We start from the raw sequence: 24656 nt of genomic DNA, 5'->3' as shown, positions 1-24656 counted from the left end.
TCGGCAATCTTCCCCCCCATCCTCCGGGGGCTCAGCTGAGGCAAATAGCTGCGCCCGAAAGCAGGCGTGGGGGGGGATGGCCGGCGAAGGACGTAGACGGAAAAAAAAACACAAAAAATAAAAGAAAAATCAAAAAAGCGTCTGGCCCGGTCGGGGGGGGACTAAGGCAGGTGCAAAAAGTAAGAAAATCCGGGCCAGGGGGCTTTAGGAAAGAATAGAAAGCAGATAGCTGAGGAGCAAGCAAAAGACGTTCCGTTTCCTAACAGGGAAGGTTCCAGAATAATCAGGAACCTTTGGGAGACAATTAAGACAGGCTGGTTAGAACAACTGCAGCCAATCAAGAAGCTGCTAGAATCAATTAAGGCAGGCTAATCAGGGCACCTGGTTTTTAAAAAGGAGCTCACTTCAGTTTGTGGTGTGCATGTGAGGAGCTGGGAGCAAGAGGCACTAGGAGCTGAGAGTGAGAATGCGGACTGTTGGCGGACTGAGGTGTACAAGCATTATCAGACACCAGGAGGGAGGTCCTATGGTGAGGATAAAGAAGGTATTGGGAGGAGGCCATGGGGAAGTAGCCCAGGGAGTTGTAGCTGTCGCACAGCTGTTCCAGGAGGCACTCTAGACAGCTGCATTCCACAGGGCCCTGGGCTGGAACCCGGAGTAAAGGGCGGGCCTGGGTTCCCCCCAAATCCTCCCAACTCCTGGTCAGACACAGGAGGAGTTGACCTGGAGTGTGAATTCAGAAAAACGGCCAAGCTGAGGGCTGCCGTGAAGCTCCAAGGCGAGCAAATCCGCCAATAAGCGCAAGACCCACCAAGGTAGAGGAGGAACTTTGTTACAATGGATTTTAGGGCCTAACTTCAGGCGACCAAGTTTGAAAATTGTAGCTTAAGTGTTTTCCTTCTAAATGATGTGGTATTACCACGGTTTTTTAAAATAAAATATTATATACTACCACTTGGGAATTCACAACATGCAACAGAGAGGCAAATTGAACCCTGAACTCCTAGCTGAATATTTCCATCACACCTCTAGTCCAATAACTGGGAGGGAGGTATGGCCATTCCCTCTGCATTCTGAAACTCATACATTGAAAAATGTTGTTGTATGGTTTATCATGCTCCAGGCAAAATAAGAAAATAGAATAGCTAATATTATGGATAAAGTGATTGACAAAACCCAGAGAAACCAAGGGAGATTGAGTAACATAGAGAAACGGGGTGGATATGAAATCACAGCAAAGAAGGGAAATGTTCTCAGATGTCAGTAAGAATTATAGACAGGCATATGGGCAAAAAGAAAAAAACAACTTCGCTGAATAAAATAAGAGACAAAACATCTTGTTAAATCTAATGCTGTAATAAGAATATTAGCTTTGCATTTTATAGCAGGAATTTATTAAGAATGTTAATCTATGACTAATCAATGATATTTTAAAGCCTGCCACCTGCCACTTAACCACACAAAAACAACCCAATAAAATCCAGTTTCCCATAAATCACAAGCCTTTGTATTGGTGTATTAATAAAAATAATAATGCTCTGTATGCAAAACCCATATACAGGAAACACAAAATAATATTAGATTCTGATGGGAAGTGAAACTGCTTATTGTAAGACAAGTGAAGAGAGTCCAGGACCAAAATTTTCTATTTATTTAAAGCTACAGCAATGTTCTCTTACCTAAAGCTTTCATGCATCTGACCTTCTGATTCCAAAAGGCTGGCTGTGTCCTAATTCGTTGATTGTCTGTTATGAATTCAATTTCTACAGTTTCCGTTATTTCATCTCTCAAAAGAATGAATATTTCACCAGGGTTCTATAAAGTTAGAAATATGCTCCCATTAGCCTTTCACCAAATTAAACTGAAACCATAAAATGTAAATTATATGCTTTAATGTAAGTTGCAAGAAAAGTTCTTTTACCAATAGCTTTATATCCTGAAATATTATTATATAACAGCTGTGATGCTATTTCATTAAGTTCTCCTTTATGTTTCTCTAAGTAAAAAATTGACAGGATTATTGTAATAGTTTGAATTCTGTTTACTAAAACCATATATAATTAAATTCTTTTCACTGTAAGCCTAAGATCATATATTCACTTCCAGTCCACAAAGGGTGACATTCCCCTCATGAAGGGGACCCCTACACTACTTAAAACACACTTAAACACTCAGAATTGGATTCATGGGTAAGGAACTTAAGTGGTACAATGGTCTTCTGCGGACCCTCTGACCAAGAGAGAATTTCAACATAGAGAACATTAGTGAGCTACAGTACGTGATGGGCCAAATTCAAAGGTGACCTAGGTGGTGTAAGCTGCATCTCAGAGGTGGTATAAAACTGCATCTCAGTTTTAGGGGTAAGCTGGTGCATTTTAAATACTAAAGTCAGAATTATAGTAAGGCAAGGAACTAACAAGAAGGTGTAAAATAAAATAAGCTGACTACTTTATCTTATGCCTTCCTGCGCCCGCCCCTTATTTGTTCTCCATGCACTGCTCAACCGTCTCTGTATACAAGTGACACCAGTTAATACTCACTCATGGTGACTCCCACTGTCATACTGGTCTGTAATGTTGCACTGTTCAACATCTTTTAACCTGGCCCACTGATTTGTGGCAAATTTATATATTTTCACTGGGAAAATATAAACACATGCTAGTGTTCTTTGAAGAACAGAACAAGAGTCAGAACAACCATTCACTATGAACAATTCACTGCGCTATATTTGCCACCCTTCAGATCAGCTAAAACTGAACTAAATTTCACCCTTAATCTCTTTATTAGTCCTTCAAAACAAAATGTATACCCTTATATCACTACATAATCTCCCTTCTGAATGTGATGGGGCGATCCGTGCATGAAACGACCCTTCAGAACAGCAATCTGGGGGCAGGGGGATAATCTAGGCCCTTGTTTTTCTTATCTTTTTAACCAGAAAGATTTCCCAAAAGTCAAAAGGGAATATATTTGTTTCACTGTTTAGAGAAGCAGTTTAATACTTTCTAGTATACCCCCTGTTCCCAAAATAATAATTTCCTAATTTATATTATCGAAAGGTCCTATAGAACTTAACAGACAATGACAACTCTTCCAAAAAAAATCGGAACTAACCTAGAAAATTCTATAAAAGGGATATTCATTATTAAATTCAATTTGTTAGGTTAAAATTCTATTGCAAGTTTCTACGGTTTAGAATAATACTCTCCATCTTCATAATGGGGCTTTCCAGTGAGGAAAAACAGTATTTCTCAGAAGTACATATTTTAAAGCATACTAACTGTAATTCTTTATTCAATTCTATAGGTTTTAGTGTAATATATGTAGAGCCCTATTGGTTTCATCAGTGCTGATTACTGAAAGAGTTTCCAAAATAGTAAAAGTTTTAAACTAAATATGTTCTATATGCATGTCTTTCATCTGATTTTCAGCTATAATCAGTAATCTAGGGTTCGCTGAACCACTGCTACTCAGTGGCATGGAATAGCCTATTTGTAACATAGCAGCCAAAACTGTGCAACATTCCTTCCACTTCTCTGCCATGCCATTATTCACCTGATTCTTCAGCCCTCACATGACTGTGGCCACTTACTTGTCTAAGGGCTACAGGGTTGGGGTTCAGATGTTGCACTCTTTATACAGTTTTCATGCTTTTGTGTTTTCTCACATACAGTGTTGATTTTTAAAAATGAGCATTCATATGTTTGTACACACACACACATACACACATCTACCACCCCAAACCTGATTCTTACTGAGAGGCAATTAATATCTTTTGAAAGTTCCTGACTACAATTTTCCTTTACATTGCAATGAAACATGTTGAAGCGGAATTATATCTGACCCAATCTGCCAAAACAATTTTTAATAGAAGTAAAGTCATGTAACGATTGTCCCAAATCCATATTAGTTTGCAGATGTTTGTATTGGATGTGACACACAGACAGCATAACTCCCACTGCAGGTAAACTCTCATTTGTGCTCCAGAGTAGTGATCTGCCCCACAGAACTGACATGCTATGAAGGAGCTTGTAGCAGTGGCAGGGCAGAAGAGTGATATTTATCCCTAACTTTTTAGCATTGAAAGGTCTTACCTCACAGGATACCCTTTCTGGTAGCACCAATACTGATGGTCTTGAAGTTTCCAACGTTCCAGAAATGACTTCAGTTTCCAAACTCACATCTGTTTTCACTGATACTCCTCCTTCATTCAACTGCAAGTTAACTTCAGAGTTATTTTGGTAATCTGAAAGATATAATATTGTTTTGAAATGTATTGTTAGTCATCCTACACAAATAAAACATGATGGGCTGAAAACTGCTAGACGATGATTATTTACAAAATGCTACTGATGTACGTGGCATTTTGTGAAGAAATAAAAGAAAGTAGATGAAATCCTGGCCCCATTGAAGTCAATGGATTTCATCCAGTGTCCTTGTCCAAAATTCCCACAACCCATATTCATCTCAATAGTCTTTGCTCACATGAGAAGTTTCACTGAGGTAAAACGTATTTGGCTTTGTCTACAATGGGGATTTGCCACCAGTGTAGTTGCAACAGCAAACCACAGTCTATGCAGGGTAAACTGAGATAAGCAATGATTTTCATCACTGCAGCTTATCCTTGTTTCAAACGGGGCTAAGCTTTACTGATGCAAATGCCACTCACCTGACTCAACAGGTAGGAAACTTTATAGGAGCTGCTGGGGGCAGACAGCTGCTGGGAAAGGGCTGGGGGAGGGGACACACACCAGAACACAAAAGGTGGGCCCTTTCTCCTCCAGGGTTTCTCTGCCTCCCATTGGCCAGCCAGAGGGAGTTGGGAGGTAATTGGCTCCTTTTTCCCCCCCACCCCATTAATTTAAACCTTTGCCTAGGTCTTTTGGAGCTTCTCACTCCATTTTAGCTATCCTACCCTCCTCTGTAGTTTTAGGATACAAGCCGTGTATTTCAGGATGTTATAGATCTAATCAATTACCTCTTTTGGGAGGTTAGGAAGAAACTTTTCCCATTGGTGCCAAATGGTGAGGGGCCTTTTGGGTTTTTTCCACCTTCCTTACAGCCCCATGGAGACAGTTGTGTTAAATAGCAGTAGGACTTAGAAATAAATATTAGTAACTTGTGTGACTGTTTAGTTTGTCATAACTTTTGGCTGGTGTCCAGTGTGGATAAAAAGGCCAAAATGGCCAGTTCCCTGAAGTAAGAGACCTGGGATTTCTTTGGTAGACTTGTGCTTCTGGAAGAAGGGGAGACCTGAAGTCGTTGCAGACTGAGGTCCCTCTTTTGGTACTATCTGTCCCCATTAGAGTGGGGAGGGTGAGAAGATATACCAGAGTGAGCTGAATCCTAGGGATAGGCTGAGGTTAGTCTACTCTGAGTTATGTGTTTTATGGTTGGAGCCCTGTAACCCTTGCATTGGACCCATTTAAATACCTGGCACACATAAGTCAGGAGAAACGGGGCAGATGACACTGGAGTTGTGTTCAGCCATTAAATCCACCTCTGTGCCTGTTCTCATTCACCTGTGTGTCCTGACCAACTGCAGCATTGTCTGGCTACACTAGGGGTTTGCCTCAGGGCAGCTACACTAGTGAGCTGCTACCAATGGATCTAACCAGGGCAAATCCCTGGCATAGACAAAGGTCTTTGCCATAAATATGTAGTGGATGTAATGAGCAGCATGAGTTCCTTCGTCTGTCATTCACATCTAACAAGATGGACTCACAGCATCCTAAACATATACACTATCTGTGCACGATGATATTCTGATTTTAAAATAAGATACCATCCCATTTAGTTTGTGTGCAATTTACAGTGACGGGTTTCTTCTTTATTCCACAATACTAGTATGGCCGGAAGAGCTGTAGCAGGAGCCCTTCATCCCATCTCAGAATTTTAATGTGAAAACATAAAAGAATTGGCTAAACCCCTTTAAAATCCCTCCTGGCCAGAAGAAAAATCCTCTCACCTGTAAAGGGTTAAGAAGCTAAAGGTAACCTCGCTGGCACCTGACCAAAATGACCAATGAGGAGACAAGATACTTTCAAAAGCTGGGAGGAGGGAGAGAAACAAAGGGTCTGTGTGTCTGTTGGTATGCTGTTTTCTGCCGGGGATAGATCAGGAATGGAGTCTTAGAACTTTTAGTAAGTAATCTAGCTAGGTATGTGTTAGATTATGATTTCTTTAAATGGCTGAGAAAAGAATTGTGCTGAATAGAATAACTATTTCGGTCTGGGTATCTTTTTTGTAACTTGAGGTTTTGCCTAGAGGGGTTCTCTATGTTTTTGAATCTAATTACCCTGTAAGATATCTACCATCCTGATTTTACAGGGGGGATTTCTTCATTTCTATTTACTTCTATTTTTATTAAAAGTCTTCTTGTAAGAAAACTGAATGCTTTTTCATTGTTCTCAGATCCAAGGGTTTGGGTCTGTGGTCACCTATGCAAATTGGTGAGGCTTTTTATCCACCATTTCCCAGGAAAGGGGGGGTGCAAGTGTTGGGAGGATTGTTCATTGTTCTTAAGATCCAAGGGTCTGGGTCTGTAGTCACCTAGGCAAATTGGTGAGGCGTTTTACCAAACCTTGTCCAGGAAGTGGGGTGCAAGGTTTTGGGAAGTATTTTGGGGGGAAAGACGCATCCAAACAGCTCTTCCCCAGTAACCAGTATTAGTTTGGTGGTGGTAGCGGCCAATCCAAGAACAACGGGTGGAATATTTTGTACCTTGGGGAAGTTTTGACCTAAGCTGGTAAAGATAAGCTTAGGAGGTTTTTCATGCAGGTCCCCACATCTGTACCCTAGAGTTCAGAGTGGGGGAGGAACCTTGACATCATCCCATTTAGTTTGTGTGCAATTTACAGTGACGGGTTTCTTCTTTATTCCACAATACTAGTATGGCCGGAAGAGCTGTAGCATGAGCCCTTCATCCCATCTCAGAATTTTAATGTGAAAACATAAAAGAATTGGCAATTGCCTCTCCAGAACTGTGTTTTAGAAAAAGCCGTTCTTCACACCCCCCCTACTTCTCAGTTTTATCATTATTACTCCATTCTACTGACTAGCTCTGACATAGTACAAAATGTTAGACAGTCTTGCCACCTCATCTCCCAGGACAGCAGCACATTCGTAACGATACAGGATTATTCAGTATTCTGCAGCACATTTAATGTAGTCTAATGATATTTCAGACTTCTCATCAGCCAGTCAGGATTCTGTGAGCAGTCAGAGGACCAGAGCATTTTGTATTACTGTAAATTATGGAACACTCAGTCAATTACAGTCAAGAACACAGACAACATTAAGGTGCAAACTCGTGATGGGCGGACCTCGACATTTTGAGAATATGTTTTCTTTTCAGATAAGCCCTAAAGGTGACTGATCGGGTGTCCTCCTCAGACTTGCCCAGAAAGAGCTAAGGCAGGCCAGAAAGTCCAGTTAGTGACCGTGATTGCTGGGGAGGGACCATGCTGAGATTGCTCAATCAGGGCAAACTGCAAAGAATGGGGCAGACGATCCCTAACACTGGTGGTCTGTTCTAATAATTAGATTCACCAAGCTAGCAACAAAACAGCTTCTATAATTCCTTACTGGTTACCAAGAAGCCCCAAAATAGTCTTCCTTAACTAATCCAACCTTGGGCTCCTACCCGGACAGCCAAATCAAATATGATGAGGATTACTAAAATCTTATTCACCATAAAGTTCTACCAATTCCAAAGGATCAGACACATTACCCACCAGGTCAATGAATATTTCAGATTTTACTCAAGCACACACATACAGCCAATTCTTATTAACTAATCTAAGATTTATTAAAAAGAAAAGAAAGAGTACTGTCAATAAAGATCATTACACATACAGATAAGAATAAAGTTCTCGAGTCAGTTGCACATTGTAAAGCCCTACTACTGCTATATAAATGCCAGTGTTGAGAGAAGCCAAAATAATTGCTTTCGAAGTAGGAGACATTGAGCCTGTCACAACATTGCAATTATTTTGTAATTATTATGCAGTTTTAGCTCAAATATTAGTCCTCACCATAGGCAAAATCTGCCCCCTCTCTCCTCACACAAATTGTGTAGCCAGACTTGCATGCAGAGACTTCCATGGGAAAGGGGAAGTCCTCCCACCGTGCCACAACACTGCTGCTACTGCAACCCTGTGGATGCAGAAGCTTTTGCTACTGCTGTGCCCCTGCTTGATAAGGAGTGATGACCAGTGGATATACATAATTTCATATCCACAAACCCAGCTCCATCTCCTCCCCTGACCGACCCTTTTCCCATCCTCTGCAGCCTGTATGGGGTGCAAGACCTCGTCAAGGACTTTCCAAATCAAACTCCTGAAACTTCTGCACAATGAATTTCATTGCAGGCAGGCATGTGTTTGGTTACAAAAACAGGTGCAGGATTTTCCCTGTATCCTAGATGACCCAGAGAATTCTGACTGACACAGTGAACAGATAGTCATAAGACAGCTTGCGCACGTTACCATTGTGTAAAACAATACTGTACATTTATTATCAAGTCAGATTGTAGCTGATGGATTTTATTATTAATATAAACTTTTGTCATACAAGAACTAATCAATATGGAGCTTAAAGGCGTGAAGGAATGTGGCAAGCTGTCTGCTCTTTGGGTGACCAGCTGTCCCGATTTTATAGGGTCAGTCCTGATTTTGGGGTCTTTTTCTTATATCGGCTCCTATTAACTCCCACTCCCTGTCCTGATTTTTCACACTTGCTGTTTGGTCACCCTAGCTACTCTAGAGCCCCTAACATTGCTGACTGCTATTGGAAATATCCCTAACCTAATGAATATCAGAGAGAGATACTGGGAAAGTCTATAGAAAGAAGGTTCAATTACAAAGAGACAGAGCTGGCTATTATCAGTATATGAAGAAAATTGCAGACCAAAGTTTGTCCATCTACACAGTGAATAGAAGGGGTAAGAAAGTAAAATCCCTTGGAAGTAGATCCCTTACTGTTCATCTCAGTAAAGCTGAACCTCAGAATTACCAACACCACAGGAATGGAGGTTGTTCATAACTCTGAAATGTTCGTAACTCTGAAAAAACATTATGGTTGTTCTTTAAAAAGTTTACAACTGAACATTGATTTAATATAGCTTTGAAACTTTACTATACAAAAGAAAAATGCTGCTTTCCCTTTATTTTTTTTAAGTAGTATACATTTAATACAGTACTGTACTGTATTTGCTTTTTTGCTTTTTTTTTGGTCTCTGCTGCTGCCTGATTGTGTACTTCCAGTTCCAAATGAAGTGTGTGGTCAGCTGGTCAGTTTGTAACTCTGGTATTCGTAAGTCTGAGGTTCTACTGTATTTTATTCTTGTCATGGTGAACTGATTACATAATAATTCTAACACGTACTCTACAGTCACCTTCAGATTTAGATCAAGATATTCCGATACCCATTTCCCACTCAAACAATGCAAAATTTCAGGTGATGTTAACTCACCTATTTTTATTTTAACCTCAAAAAGCATTTTCACTGACCAAAACAAGCATATTTAAAAATACACTGACTGCATAATATAAAGAAGCTAACTGTGCAAACATATGAAAGATCATGCCAGTTTTACTGGGATAATCCTAGTTAGCCATTTGATTTCCCAGTGTCCCACAAACTTCTTTTCAGGAAGATCTTCTTCCAGGAGATCTTCAATGATCTTAAAACTCAAAAAAGAGTCCTACAAAAAGTGGAAACTCAGTCAAATTACAAAGGATGAATAAAAAAAATAACACAAGTATGTAGTGACAAAATTAGAAAAGCCAAGGCACAAAATGAGATCAAGCTAGTTAGAGACATAAAAAGTAACATGAAAACATTCTACAAACACATTAGAAGCAAGAGGAAGACCAAGGACAGAATAGGCCAGTTACTCAATGAAGGGTGAAAGACAATAACAGAAAATGTGGAAATGGCAGAGGTACTTAATGACTTTGTTTCGGTTTTCACCAAGAAGGTTGGTTGCGATTGGATGTCTAACATAGTTAATGCCAGTGAAAATGAGGTAGGATCAGAGTCTGAAATAGGGAAAGAACATGTCAAAAATTACTTAGACAAGTTAGATGTCTTCAAATCACAGGACCATTAGCAATTATCTTCGAAAAGTCATGGAAGACGGGAGACATTCCAGAAGACTGGAAAAGGGCAAATATACTGCCCATTTATAAAAAGGAAATAAGGACAACCCAAAGAATTACAGACCAGTCAGCTTAACTTCTGTACCTGGAAAGACAATGGAGCAAATAATTAAGAAATCAATTTGCAAACACCTAGAAGATAATGAGGTGATAAGTAACAGTCAACATGGATTTGTCAAGAACAAATTGTGTCAATCCCACCTGATAGCTTTCTTAGAAAGGGTAACAAACCTTGTGGATAGGGGGAAAGTGGTAGATGTGGTATATCTTGACTTTAGTAAGGTTTTTGATACTGTCTCGCATGACCTTCCCATAAACAAACTAGAGAAATACAACCTAGATGGAGCTACTATAAGGTGGGTGCATAATTGGTTGAAAATCATTCCCAGAGAGTAGTTATCAGTGGTTCACAGTCATGCTGGAAGGGCATAATGAGTGGGGTCCCACAGGGATCAGTCCTGGGTCTGGTTCTGTTCAGTATCTTCATCAATGATTTAGATAATGGCATAGAGAGTACACTTACAAAAAGTTTGCGGATGATACCAAGCTGGGAGTTGTTGCAAGTGCGTTGGAGGATAGGATTAAAATCCAAAATGATCTGGACAAAGTGGAGAAATGGTCTCATGTAAACAGGATGAAATTCAATAAGGACAAATGTAAAGTACTCCAATTAGGAAAGAACAATCAGTTGCACACATACAAAATCGGAAATGACTGCCTAGGAAGGGGTACTGCGGAAAGGGATCTGGGGATCATAGTGGATCACAAGCAAAATATGAGTCAACAGTGTAACGCTGTTGCAAAAAAAGCAAACATCATTCTGGGATGTATTAGCAGGAGTATTGTAAGCAAGACACAAGAAGTAAGTCTTCCACTCTACTCGCACTGATTATGCCTCAACTGGAGTATTGTGTCCAGTTCTGGGCACCACATTTCAGGAAAGATGTGGACAAATTGGAGAAAGTCCGGAGAAGAGCAACTAAAATGATAAAAGGTCTATAAAACATGACCTATGGGGGAAGATTGAAAACATTGGGTTTGTTTAGTCTGGAGAAGAGAAGACTGAGAGGGGAGATAACAGTTTTCAAGTACATAAAAGGTTTTTACAAGGAAAAGGGAGAAAAATTGTTCTTCTTAACTCTGAGGATAGGACAAGAAGTAATGGGCTTAAATTGCAGCAAGAATGATTTAGGTTGGACATTAGGAAAAACTTCCTGTCAGAGTGGTTAAGCACTGGAATAAATTGTCTAGGGAGGTTGTGGAATCTTCATCATTGGGGATTTTTAAGAGCAGGTTGGATAAACACCTGTCAGGGATGGTCTAGATAATACTTAGTCCTGTCTTGAGTGCAGGGGACTGGACTAGATGACCTCTTGAGGTCCATTCCAGTTCAATAATTCTATGATACCTGAAGTGTCCCTGATTTTTCATGTTATCAATCAAAATGTTTGATTTTTGTATATTACGTAATGTCTGTTTAAGACATATTGCTATATGCAAAGTAGAATTTGCTCTGAGTTTACCAGGAACAAACAAGACAGTGAATGACCATTCAGTGTGATGAACAGTGTTTGGAGTGATGTCAAATGAACACAGATGCTATCATAGAATATCAGGGTTTGAAGGGACCTCAGGGGATCACCTAGTCCAACCCCCTGTTCAAAGCAGGACCAATCCCCAATTTTTGCCCCAGATCCCTAAATGGCCCCCTCAAGGATTAAGCTCACAACCCTGGGTTTAGCAAGCCAATGCTCAAACCACTGAGCTATCCCTCCCCCTAGGAGGAGCTAGCAAACAAACAGGGGACTTTAGTAGGGGAGTTCAGCGAGGGACTGTGAAAGCCAGACACACCTAATAAATATTCTCTAAACTTTGACCAGTAACACCCCCCCACACACACACACACACTCCCTGTGCAAAAAACACCACACACACTACACACACTACCCTGCAAGAGTAAAAATAATACAGGCGGAAGTCAGGCAGCAGACTGGGGGTTACCCATCTTATTGCACTGAATGCAACATGCATGATTATCTGTATTGTGGTCAGGTGCTATATGTGTGCATTCGGTACAAGTCGCACATGGCCCTCAGAGACCATGTACGGGGGGCTCAAGACCAGAGTGACTGAACTGGAGGAGTTCACGGACACAGTAGAGTAGTCCCACCCCAAGGCTGACAGCCTCTGTGCTGATGAGGAGGATGAGAGTCTTAGGAAGGAGATCATCAAGTTGGAGAAGACAGAAAAGATCCCATAGTTGGGACCCTGCTTCCAGATGATCTCAAGGTATCCTCTCTCACTGAGGATACCTCTCCCCTGGAGAGGTCGCTCATATTAGGTAGATAGGTAATAGTAATTGGTGATTGAATTAATAGATATATAGATAGTTGGGTTTATGATGACGGAGAGAACCATATGGTGAATTGCCTTTTGTGTGCGACGGCTGAGGGCCTCTCGAGACATCTGTGCAGTGCTGAGGAGGAGCCAAAGGTCGTGGTTCAGTGACATAGGGAGAGATCCTGGAGGCCAAATTTAGGCTGCTAGATAGCAGACTGAAGTCCAGGACCTCCATGGTAGCATTCTCTGAAATGCTTCCCATTCCACAAGCAGGGCCAGTTAGGCAGGCAGAACTGTATGGTCTCAATGCATGGATGAGATGATGGTGTTCAGAGGAAAGATTAAGGTTTATTAGGAACTGGAGAATGTTTTTTTAAAGCAATCCTGGCAATTACAGGCTAGTAAGCCTTCTCCTGTACCAAGCAAAGTAGTTGCAACTATAGTAAAGAATAGAATTATCGGACACATAGATGAACACAGTGTATTTGAGAAGAGTCAACATGGCTTTTGTAAAGGGAAATCATGCCTCACCAATCTATTAGAATTATGTGTGTGTGGGGGGGTCAACAAACATGTGAACAAGGGTGATCCAGTGTAACTGGATTTTCAGAAAGCCTTGACAAAGTCCCTCACCAAAGGCTCTTAAGCAAACTAAGTAGTCATGGGATAAGAGGGAAGGTCCTCTCATGGATCAGTAACTAGTTAAAAGATAGGAAACAAAGGGTCAGAATAAATAGTTAGTTTTCACAGTGGAGGGAGGTAAATAGTGAGGTCCCCTAAGGATTTCTACTGGGATCAGTGTTATTCAACACTGGTAAGTGATCTAGGAAAAAGGGGTAAACAGTGAGGTGACAAAGTTTACAAATGACTCAGAACAAAGCAGTCAGCTTTGGACTTGGGTAACAGTTAAAGGGATTTCACAAAACTGACCAGTCACCCATCAAAATGCTAGATGAAATTGAAGATTGATAAATGCAAAGTACTATATATTGGAAAACATAATCCCAACTAAACATACATAATGATGGGGTCTAAATTAGCTGTTACTACTCAAGAAAGAAATCTTGGAGTCATTGTGGATAGTTCTCTGAAAACATCCGCTCAATGTGCAGCAGCAGTCAAAAAAGCGAACAATGTTAGGAACCACTAGGAAAGGGATAGATAAGACAGAAAATATCTTAATGCCACAATATAAATCAACGGTATTCCCACACCTGGAATACTGCATGCAATTCAGTAGTTGACCCATTTCAAAAAAGAAATATTAGAATCGGAAAAAAGTACAGAGAACCAAAATGATTAAGGGTATAGAACAGCTTCCATGTGAGGAGAGATTAGAAAGACTGGGACTGTACATTTTAGAAAAGAGACAACTAAGGGGACTGGAAGACAGGGAATGGATCACTTGATAATTAGCCTGCTCTGTTCATTCATTCTGAAGCATCTGGCACCAGCCACTGTGAGATGGCAGGATACTGAGCTAGATGGACCATAGGTCCGACCCAATATGGCCATTCTTATGTTCTTATGACACTTTGTCAAAATGAATGGTAGTGTCACATGTCTAGTGTCTCATGATAAACCCATTAAAACAAGTTTTTAGAAGATATTCTCCACTCTGAGCAATATGCATATGTCACTTTAGCTTAGAAACTGGCAGCACTGACAAGAGAACAAGTACTTTTTTATTTTATATGAGTATTTCACAACTCTAAAAAAATGTTGCCATAAAAATGTCCTTTCTATTGTGAAAATATTATCACCTTAAAAAAACACTGATTAGAAAATAAATGTCATTTAGATGTTGTATCTAGCTATAAAGGTTCCAAAGAGAGAGGTAATGAGCTCACATAAATGACTCTTTGAGTCAGTGTTTTATTAAATCTCAAGAAACCTAGCAGCAAAGAAAGAATGGATATAGAAATTTATGCAATACCTTCAGTTAATGTATCATTATGAACTAGATCTCATTATATACTTTTTCATATTACTTCCAAAAAGTGATCATTTATCAATCCAAAGGTGTTAGAAAGTTCAGCCAACCATTCTCTACACACACGAATAGCTAAAGAAAAAGTGTGACGGTACAGGAGCTCAACACCTTTGAAAATTATTCACTAAGAGTTTTTAAAGTAATGAAGACCCATATAAAGACAAATGTGGTAAGATATAGGGTATGAAATAAAGCTGTATTTTAAAGAATCCTTATTGAGATTACAGGGACAAACCATCCCGAAGTGTAGAAAGAATAGTCAATATGCCAGGTGACTAGTTTGGCTTAACAGTGAAATTCTTGCTGATCTTAAACACAAAAAAGTGGAAGACTGGACGAATGACCAGGAAGGGGTATAAAAATATTGCTTGGGCATGCAGGAGTGAAATCAGGAAGGCCAAATCACACCTGTAGTTGCAGCTAGCAAGAGATGTTAAGAGTAACAAGAAGGGTTTCTTCAGGTATGTTAGCAACAAGAAGAAAGTCAAGGGAAGTGTGGGCCCCTTACTAAATGAGGGAGGCAACCTAGTGACAGAGGATGTGGAAAAAGCTAATGTACTCAATGCTTTTTTTGCCTCTGTCTTCATGAACAAGGTAAGCTACCAGACTACTGCACTGGGCAGCACAGCATGGGGAGGAGGTGACCAGCCCTGTGTGAAGAAAGAAGTGGTCTATTTAGAAAAGCTGGATGAACACAAGTCCATGGGGCCGGATGCACTGCATCCGAGAGTGCTAAAGGAGTTGGCGGATGTGATTGCAGAGCCATTGGCCATTATCTTTGAAAACTCATGGCGATCGGGGGAGGACCCAGAGAACTGGAAAAAGGCTAATGTAGTGCCCATCTGTAAAAAAGGGAAGAAGGAGGATCCTGGGAACTACAAGCCTGTCAGCCTCACTCAGTCCCTGGAAAAATCATGGAGCAGATCCTCAAGGAATCATTTCTGAAGCACTTAGAGGAGAGGAAAGTGATCAGGAACAGTCAGCATGGATTCACCAAGGGCAAGTCATGCCTGACTAATCTAATTGCCTTCTACGATGAGATAACTGGCTCTGTGGATGAGGGGAAAGCAGTGGATGTGTTATTCCTTGACTTTAGCAAAGCTTTTGACACGGTCTCCCACAGTATTCTTGCCAGCAAGTTAAAGAAGTATGGGCTGGATGAATGGACTATAAGGTGAAATAGAAATAGAATAGAAAGTTGGCTAGATTGTCAGGCTCAACGGGTAGTGATCAATGGCTCCATGTCTAATTGGCAGCCGGTATCAAGTGGAGTGCCCCAAGGATTGGACACACCCCTGGAACCCCGACCTGGGATATTCTATCTACTACCCAAGATCCATAAACCTGGAAATCCTGGGCGCCCCATCATCTCAGGCATTGGCACCCTGACAGCAGGACTGTCTGGCTATGTAGACTCCCTCCTCAGGCCCTACGCTACCAGCACTCCCAGCTACCTTCGAGACACCACTGACTTCCTGAGGAAACTTCAATCCATCGGTGATCTTCCTGATAACACCATCCTGGCCACTATGGATGTAGAAGCCCTCTACACCAACATTCCACACAAAGATGGACTACAAGCCGTCAAGAACACTATCCCCGATAATGTCACGGCTAACCTGGTGGCTGAACTTTGTGACTTTGTCCTTACCCATAACTACTTCACATTTGGGGACAATGTATACCTTCAGATCAGCGGCACTGCTATGGGTACCCACATGGCCCCACAGTATGCCAACATTTTTATGGCTGATTTAGAACAACGCTTCCTCAGCTCTCGTCCCCTAAAGCCCCTACTCTACTTGCGCGATATTGATGACATCTTCATCGTCTGGACCCATGGAAAAGAAGCCCTTGAGGAATTCCACCATGATTTCAACAATTTCCATCCCACCACCAACCTCAGCCTGGTCCAGTCCACACAAGAGATCCACTTCCTGGACACTACAGTGCTAATAAACAATGGTCACATAAACACCACCCTATACCGGAAACCTACTGACCGCTATTCCTCCCTGCATGCCTCCAGCTTTCACCCTGACCACACCACACGATCCATCGTCTACAGCCAAGCTCTGCGATACAACCGCATTTGCTCAAACCCCTCAGACAGAGACAAACACCTACAAGATCTCTGTCAAGCTTTCTTACAACTACAATACCCACCTGCAGAAGTAAAGAAACAGATTGATAGAGCCAGAAGAGTTCCCAGAAGTTACCTACTACAGGACAGGCCTAACAAAGAAAATAACAGAACGCCACTAGCCGTCACCTTCAGCCCCCAACTAAAACCCCTCCAATGCATTATTAAGGATCTACAACCTATCTTAAAGGATGACCCAACACTCTCACAAATCTTGGGAGACAGGCCAGTCCTTGCCTACAGGCAGCCCCCCAACCTGAAGCAAATACTCACCAACAACCACATACCACACAACAGAACCACTAACCCAGGAACTTATCCTTGCAACAAAGCCCGTTGCCAATTGTGCCCACATATCTATTCAGGGGACACCATCACAGGGCCTAATAACATCAGCCACACTATCAGAGGCTCGTTCACTTGCACATCCACCAATGTGATATATGCCATCATGTGCCAGCAATGCCCCTCTGCCATGTACATTGGTCAAACTGGACAGTCTCTACGTAAAAGAATAAATGGACACAAATCAGATGTCAAGAATTATAACATTCATAAACCAGTCGGAGAACACTTCAATCTCTCTGGTCACGCAATCACAGACATGAAGGTCGCTATCTTAAAACAAAAAAACTTCAAATCCAGACTCCAGCGAGAAACTGCTGAATTGGAATTCATTTGCAAATTGGATACTATTAATTTAGGCTTAAATAGAGACTGGGAGTGGCTAAGTCATTATGCAAGGTAGCCTGTTTCCTCTTGTTTTTTCCTACCCCCCCCCCCCCCAGATGTTCTGGTTTAACTTGGATTTAAACTTGAAGAGTGGTCAGTTTGGATGAGCTATTACCAGCAGGAGAGTGAGTTTGTGTGTGTATGGGGGTGGGGGGGATGTGAGAAAACCTGGATTTGTGCAGGAAATAGCCCAACTTGATTGTCATGCACATTGTGTAAAGAGTTGTCACTTTGGATGGGCTATCACCAGCAGGAGAGTGAATTTGTGTGGGGGGGTGGAGGGTGAGAAAACCTGGATTTGTGCTGGAAATGGCCCACCTGATGATCACTTTAGATAAGCTATTACCAGCAGGACAGTGGGGTGGGAGGAGGTATTGTTTCATATTCTCTGTGTATATATAAAGTCTGCTGCAGTTTCCACGATATGCATCTGATGAAGTGAGCTGTAGCTCACGAAAGCTTATGCTCTAATAAATTGGTTAGTCTCTAAGGTGCCACAAGTACTCCTTTTCTTACTACAATCATGCTAACTATTGAGATTAGGCTGTGTTTGTCACATAGGTCTTTTGAGGACTGGGTTTTTTCAAGCCTTGATTGTGATTCCCATTTGCTGAAATGGCTGTGCCTCTACCAGAGAAGTCACAGGGTATGTCTACACTACGGAATTAGGTTGAATTTATAGAAGTCGGTTTTTTAGAAATCGGTTTTATATATTCGAGTGTGTGTGTCCCCACAGAAAATGCTCTAAGTGCATTAAGTGCATTAACTCGGCGGAGTGCTTCCACAGTACCGAGGCAAGCGTCGACTTCCGGAGCGTTGCACTGTGGGTAGCTATCCCACAGTTCCCGCAGTCTCCGCTGCCCATTGGAATTCTGGGTTGAGATCCCAATGCCTGATGGGGCTAAAACATTGTCGCGGGTGGTTCTGGGTACATATCGTCAGGACCCCGTTCCCTCCCTCCCTACATGAAAGCAAGGGCAGACAATCGTTTCGCGCCCTTTTTCCTGAGTTACCTGTGCAGACGCCATACCACGGCAAGCATGGAGCCCGCTCAGGTAACCGTCACCCTACATCTCCTGGGTGCTGGCAGACGCGGTACTGCATTGCTACACAGTAGCAGCAACCCATTGCCTTCTGGCAGCAGACGGTGCAATACGACTGGTAGCCATCATCATCATGTACGAGGTGCTCCTGGCCATGTCGGCCGGGAGCGCCTGGGTAGACATGGGCGCAGGGACTACATTTGGAGTAACTGGACAAGGTCATTCTCTTTAGTCCTGCAGTCAGTCCTATTGAACCGTCTTATGGTGAGCAGGCAGGCGATACAGATTGCTAGCAGTCGTACTGTAATATCTTCTGCCGGGCAGGCAAGAGATGAGGCTGGCTAGCAGTCGTATTGTACCACCTTCTGCCGAGCAGCCATGAGCTGTGGATGGCATGCAGTCCTTCTGCACCGTCTGCTGCCAGCCAAAGATGTAAAAGATAGATGGAGTGGATCAAAACAAGAAATAGACCAGATTTGTTTTGTACTCATTTGCTTCCCTCCCCTCCCCCGTCTAGGGGACTCATTTCTCCAGGTCACACTGCAGTCACTCACAGAGAAGGTGCAGCGAGGTAAATCTAGCCATGTATCAATCAGAGGCCAGGCTAACCTCCTTGTTCCAATAAGAACAATAACTTAGGTGCACCATTTCTTATTGGAACCCTCCGTGAAGTCCTGCCTGAAATACTCCTTGATGTAAAGCCACCCCCTTTGTTGATTTTAGCTCCCTGAAGCCAACACTGTAAGCGCTGTCATCAGAAGCCCCTCCCTCCGTCAGAGCAACAGCGGACAATCGTTCCGCGTCTTTTTTATGTGCGGACGCCATACCAAGGCAGGCATGGAGGCCGCTCAGCTCACTTTGGCAATTAGGAGCACATTAAACACCACATGCATTATCCAGCAGTATATGCAGCACCAGAACATGGCAGAGCGATACCGGGCAAGGAGGCAACGTCAGCGCGGTCACGTGAGTGATCAGGACATGGACACAGATTTCTCTGAAAGCATGGGCCCTGCCAATGCATGCATCATGGTGCTAATGGGGCAGGTTCATGCTGTGGAACGCCGATTCTGGGCTCGGGAAACAAGCACAGACTGGTGGGACCGCATAGTGTTGCAGGTCTGGGATGATTCCCAGTGGCTGCGAAACTTTCGCATGCGTAAGGGCACTTTCATGGAACTTTGTGACTTGCTTTCCCCTGCCCTGAAGCGCATGAATACCAAGATGAGAGCAGCCCTCACAGTTGAGAAGTGAGTGGCGATAGCCCTGTGGAAGCTTGCAACGCCAGACAGCTACCGGTCAGTTGGGAATCACTTTGGAGTGGGCAAATCTACTGTTGGGGCTGCTGTGATGCAAGTAGCCCACGCAATCAAAGATTTGCTGATATCAAGGGTAGTGACCCTGGGAAATGTGCAGGTCCTAGTGGATGGCTTTGCTGCAATGGGATTCCCTAACTGTGGTGGGGCCATAGACAGAACCCATATCCCTATCTTGGCACCGGAGCACCAAGCTGGCGAGTACATAAACCGCAAGGGGTACTTTTCAATAGTGCTGCAAGCCCTGGTGGATCACAAGGGACGTTTCACCAACTTCAGCGTGGGATGGCCAGGAAAGGTACATGACGCTCGCATCTTCAGGAACTCTGGTCTGTTTCAAAAGCTGCAGGAAGGGACTTTATTCCCAGACCAGAAAATAATTATTGGGGATGTTAAAATGCCTATATGTATCCTTGGGGACCCAGCCTACCCCTTAATGCCATGGCTTATGAAGCCATAAACAGGCAGCCTGGACAGTAGTCAGGAGCTGTTCAACTACAGGCTGAGCAAGTGCAGAATGGTGGTAGAATGTGTATTTGGACGTTTAAAGGCGCGCTGGCGCAGTTTCCTGACTCGCTTAAACCTCAGGGAAACCAATATTCCCACTGTTATTACTGCTTGCTGTGTGCTCCACAATATCTGTGAGAGTAAGGGGGAGACGTTTATGGCGGGGTGGAAGGTTGAGGCAAATCGCCTGGCTGCTCTGCTGGTTACGCGCAGCCAGACACCAGGGCAGTTAGAAGAGCACAGGAGGGCGTGGTACGCATCAGAGAAGCTTTGAAAACAAGTTTCATGACTGGCTAGGCTACGGTGTGAAAGTTCTGTTTGTTTCTCCTTGATGAAACCCACCGCCCCTTGGTTCACTCTACTTCCCTGCAAGCTAACCACCCTCCCCTCCTCCCTTTAATCATTGCTTGCAGAGGCAATAAAGTCATTGTTGCTTCACATTCATGCATTCTTTATTCATTCATCACACAAATAGGGGGATGACTACCAAGGTAGCCCAGGAGGGGTGGTGGAGGAGGGAAGGAAAATGCCACACAGCACTTTAAAAGTTTACAACTTTAAAATTTATTGAATGCCAGCCTTCTTTTTTTTTGGGCAATCCTCTGTGGCGGAGTGGTTGGTTGGCCGGTGGCCCCCACACCGCGTTCTTGGGCGTCTGGGTGTGGAGGCTATGGAACTTGGGGAGGAGGGCGGTTGGTTACACAGGGGCTGTAGTGGCAGTCTGTGCTCCAGCTGCCTTTGCTGCAGCTCAACCATACACTGGAGCATACTGGTTTGGTCCTCCAGCAGCCTCAGCATTGAATCCTGCCTCCTCTCATCACGCTGCCACCACATTTGAGCTTCAGCCCTGTCTTCAGCCCGCCACTTACTCTCTTCAGCTCGCCACTTACTCTCTTCAGCCTGCCACCTCTCCTGCTGGTCATTTTGTGCTTTCCTGCACTCTGACATTATTTGCCTCCATGTATTCGTCTGTGCTCTCTCAGTGTGGGCGGACAGCATGAGCTCAGAGAACATTTCATCTCAAGTGCGTTTTTTTTTCTTTCTAAGCTTCACTAGCCTCTGGGAAAGAGAAGATCCTGTGATCATTGAAACACATGCAGCTGGTGGAGAAAAAAAAAGGGACAGCGGTATTTAAAAAGACACATTTTATAAAACAGTGGCTACACTCTTTCAGGGTAAACCTTGCTGTTAACATTACATACATAGCACATGTGCTTTTGTTACAAGGTCGCATTTTGCCTCCCCCTACAGCGTGGCTACCCCCTCAACCCTTCCCCTCCCTGTGGCTAACAGCGGGGAACATTTCTGTTCAGCCACAGGCAAACAGCCCAGCAGGAATGGGCTCCTCTGAGTGTCCCCTGAAGAAAAGCACCCTATTTCAACCAGGTGACATGAATTATATCTCACTCTCCTGAGGATAACACAGAGAGATAAAGAACAGATATTGTTTGAATGCCAGCAAACATACACTGCAATGCTTTGTTGTACAATGATTCCCAAGTACGTGTTACTGGCCTGGAGTGGTAATGTATCCTACCATGGAGGATGCAATAAGGCTGCCCTCCCCAGAAACCTTTTGCAAAGGCTTTGGGAGTACATCCAGGAGAGCCACGAATGCCAGGGCAAAGTAATCCTTTCACATGCTTGCTTTTAAACCATGTATAGTATTTTAAAAGGTACATTCACCGGAGGTCCCTTCTCTGCCTGCCGGGTCCAGGAGGCAGCCTTGGGTGGGTTCGGGGTACTGGCTCCAGGTCCAGGGTGAGTTCCTGGCTGTCGGGAAAACCGGTGTCTCCACTTCCTTGCTGTGAGCTATCTACAACCTCATCATCATCATCATCTTCTTCATCCCCAAAACCTGCTTCCGTATTGCCTCCATCTCCATTGAAGGACTCAAACAACACGGCTGGGGTAGTGGTGGCTGAACCCCCTAAAATGGCATGCAGCTCATCATAGAAGCGGCATGTTTGGGGCTCTGACCCGGAGCGGCCGTTCGCCTCTCTGGTTTTCTGGTAGGCTTGCCTCAGCTCCTTCAGTTTCACGCGGCACTGCTTCGGGTCCCTGTTATGGCCTCTGTCCTTCATGCCCTGGGAGATTTTGACAAAGGTTTTGGCATTTCGAAAACTGGAACGGAGTTCTGATAGCACGGATTCCTCTCCCCAAACAGCGATCAGATCCCGTACCTCCCGTTCGGTCCATGCTGGAGCTCTTTTGCGATTCTGGGACTCCATCATGGTCACCTGTGCTGATGAGCTCTGCATGGTCACCTGCAGCTTGCCACGCTGGCCAAACAGGAAATGAGATTCAAAAGTTCGCGGTTCTTTTCCTGTCTACCTGGCCAGTGCATCTGAGTTGAGAGTGCTGTCCAGAGCGGTCACAATGGAGCACTCTGGGATAGCTCCCGGAGGCCAATACCGTCGAATTGTGTCCACAGTACCCCAAATTCAAGCCGGCAAGGCCAATTTAAGCACTAATCCACTTGTCGGGGTGGAGTAAGGAAATCGATTTTAAGAGCCCTTTAAGTCGAAATAAAGGGCTTCATCGTGTGGACGGGTGCAGGTTTACATCGATTTAACGCTGCTAAATTCGACCTAAAGTCCTAGTGTAGACCAGGGCACAGTTAAGAAGTCAGCTATTCTGCAAGCCTTGCAGGAGTTTAAGCTCTTTTAACAAGATTTTGCAATTGTAGATGTATATTGGCATGTAAGTGACATGATATGGCAATATGAAATAACATCCACTGCTTTCCTAAAGTCAGATCCTCAAACACAAATCCATTTGATGACCATACTTGGCAGGATTCACTTTTTTATTGCTCTGAGATCTATCAAGATCTTCAATGTAAACCCCTTTAAAAACGATGTCACCCAAACCAAACTGTTCATCATGCCTGACATTACTTAAATAATTGCCTACCATCAAAAATAACTCTGTTAGCTAGAGAATACCCAAATATTCTTCGCTCTTCTTCACCATAATATATTAGCTTTGAGTGGAGAAGTACTTTTTTCCAATATTTATTGTTCAGTGAACTCAAATATTTTCTTTTGCAGTGACCTATATGAGTGTATGCATTGGAGGAATAGTAGTTTAAATAATGGATCAATAAAAATGGGTCCCTTCTTGGAGGATCTAAATATCAGAAATCATTAATAGTATCTGATGATGCTTACTTAGACAGTTAAAAAGAAGCTAAAAATAAATTTTAAAAAAGCTATTATTCTTTTCCCTAGGGTATTTAAGATACTCCTGTGAATTATAGGTTTCAGAGTAGCAGCCGTGTTAGTCTGTATTCGCAAAAAGAAAAGGAGTACTAGTGGCACCTTAGAGACTAACCAATTTATTTGAGCATAAGCTTTCGTGAGCTTACGGATGCATCCGATGAAGTGACCTGTAGCTCACGAAAGCTTATGCTCAAATAAATTGGTTAGTCTCTAAGGTGCCACTAGTACTCCTCTTCTTCCTGAGAATTATAGTCCATTATAGAAGGTAATGCTCTATCTCACAGGCTGCTTTCTTTGGCACGCTTTGGAAAATATCTATTGGTATTTTTCATACTTAAAAAGGATTAATATAAAAAGTTTAGCTTCATAACTCAGTAACCAAATATTAGTTATGTATCTGTTACATACACTTTAAGAGTTATTTGTTTAGTTGGATTCTGTACTGATGCTTTCAATTTTATTTCAATCTCTCTTCCTAATTCATATTATGCAACACATTATTTCAGTATATTTTATGTAAAACCTTTTGGAATGCATTATAGCTTTCAATTCCACATTCTCAACTGAACTTATGAAATTTCTTTGAAATTGTATTCCTCTGCATAAACAGAATTTTTCATGAATGCCTTACCACAGCTCCTGACAACCTACACTTGACATCCAACTTCCTTCCCAAAATGAATTCTAACCTTTCAAATGTACTCTATTTAATCCTTATTGCAGTCTACAAGGTTCACAAATTATCTCTGTTTTGATATTTGATGCTCGTTATATACTTTGAATCAACAATGTGTGTAACAGGCTCTGGGTGTTAAAATCAGCACAAGAACTAAATGAAACATGCATATGTTTTCTAAGGTTACCATGGTAAAAGGCTCATGGCCAAAGCCTGAGATCCCTACTCAGTTTTTACTCAGCCTTTACACATACAAACCTCCCTGTGGTGCTCAGTAGAAAACTGAAAATGCTACAGCAATGTTAATTGAAGAGCTAAGGTGTATGTTCAACTACTGAACAAGGTCCCTATGTTCCCTTACATCACATAGCAATAAAGAGGATCGAAAGTGACTTAAAATCATACATGGGCTAAGGCGGCAATACAAATTGGAAAGGTGTTTATGCAGTACAGGTGCTTCAGATTGTGGAGCGTTCAGTCCCACTGTATTTAGCCTTAATTCGGCAAAGTTCTTAAGCA

At 42.7% G+C, this 24656-nt stretch overlaps 1 protein-coding gene across 3 annotated transcripts in view; it reads right to left on the bottom strand.

The window, feature by feature from the left end:
- Positions 1-24656, bottom strand: part of BANK1 (B cell scaffold protein with ankyrin repeats 1) — a 298816-nt gene that overhangs the window by 210836 nt on the left and 63324 nt on the right. For all 3 annotated transcript variants that reach the window (XM_073340798.1, XM_073340800.1, XM_073340799.1), the window contains 2 exons: positions 4095-4246; positions 1680-1815 (listed from right to left, as the gene is read on the bottom strand). In XM_073340798.1, coding sequence (XP_073196899.1) covers positions 1680-1815; positions 4095-4246 — 288 coding nt within the window. The remainder of the gene's footprint in view (positions 1-1679; positions 1816-4094; positions 4247-24656) is intronic.

This window comes from Lepidochelys kempii, chromosome 4 (assembly GCF_965140265.1).
Source record: "Lepidochelys kempii isolate rLepKem1 chromosome 4, rLepKem1.hap2, whole genome shotgun sequence".
NCBI lineage: Eukaryota > Metazoa > Chordata > Testudines > Cheloniidae > Lepidochelys > Lepidochelys kempii.
This window is presented reverse-complemented; position numbering and strand designations above follow the sequence as displayed.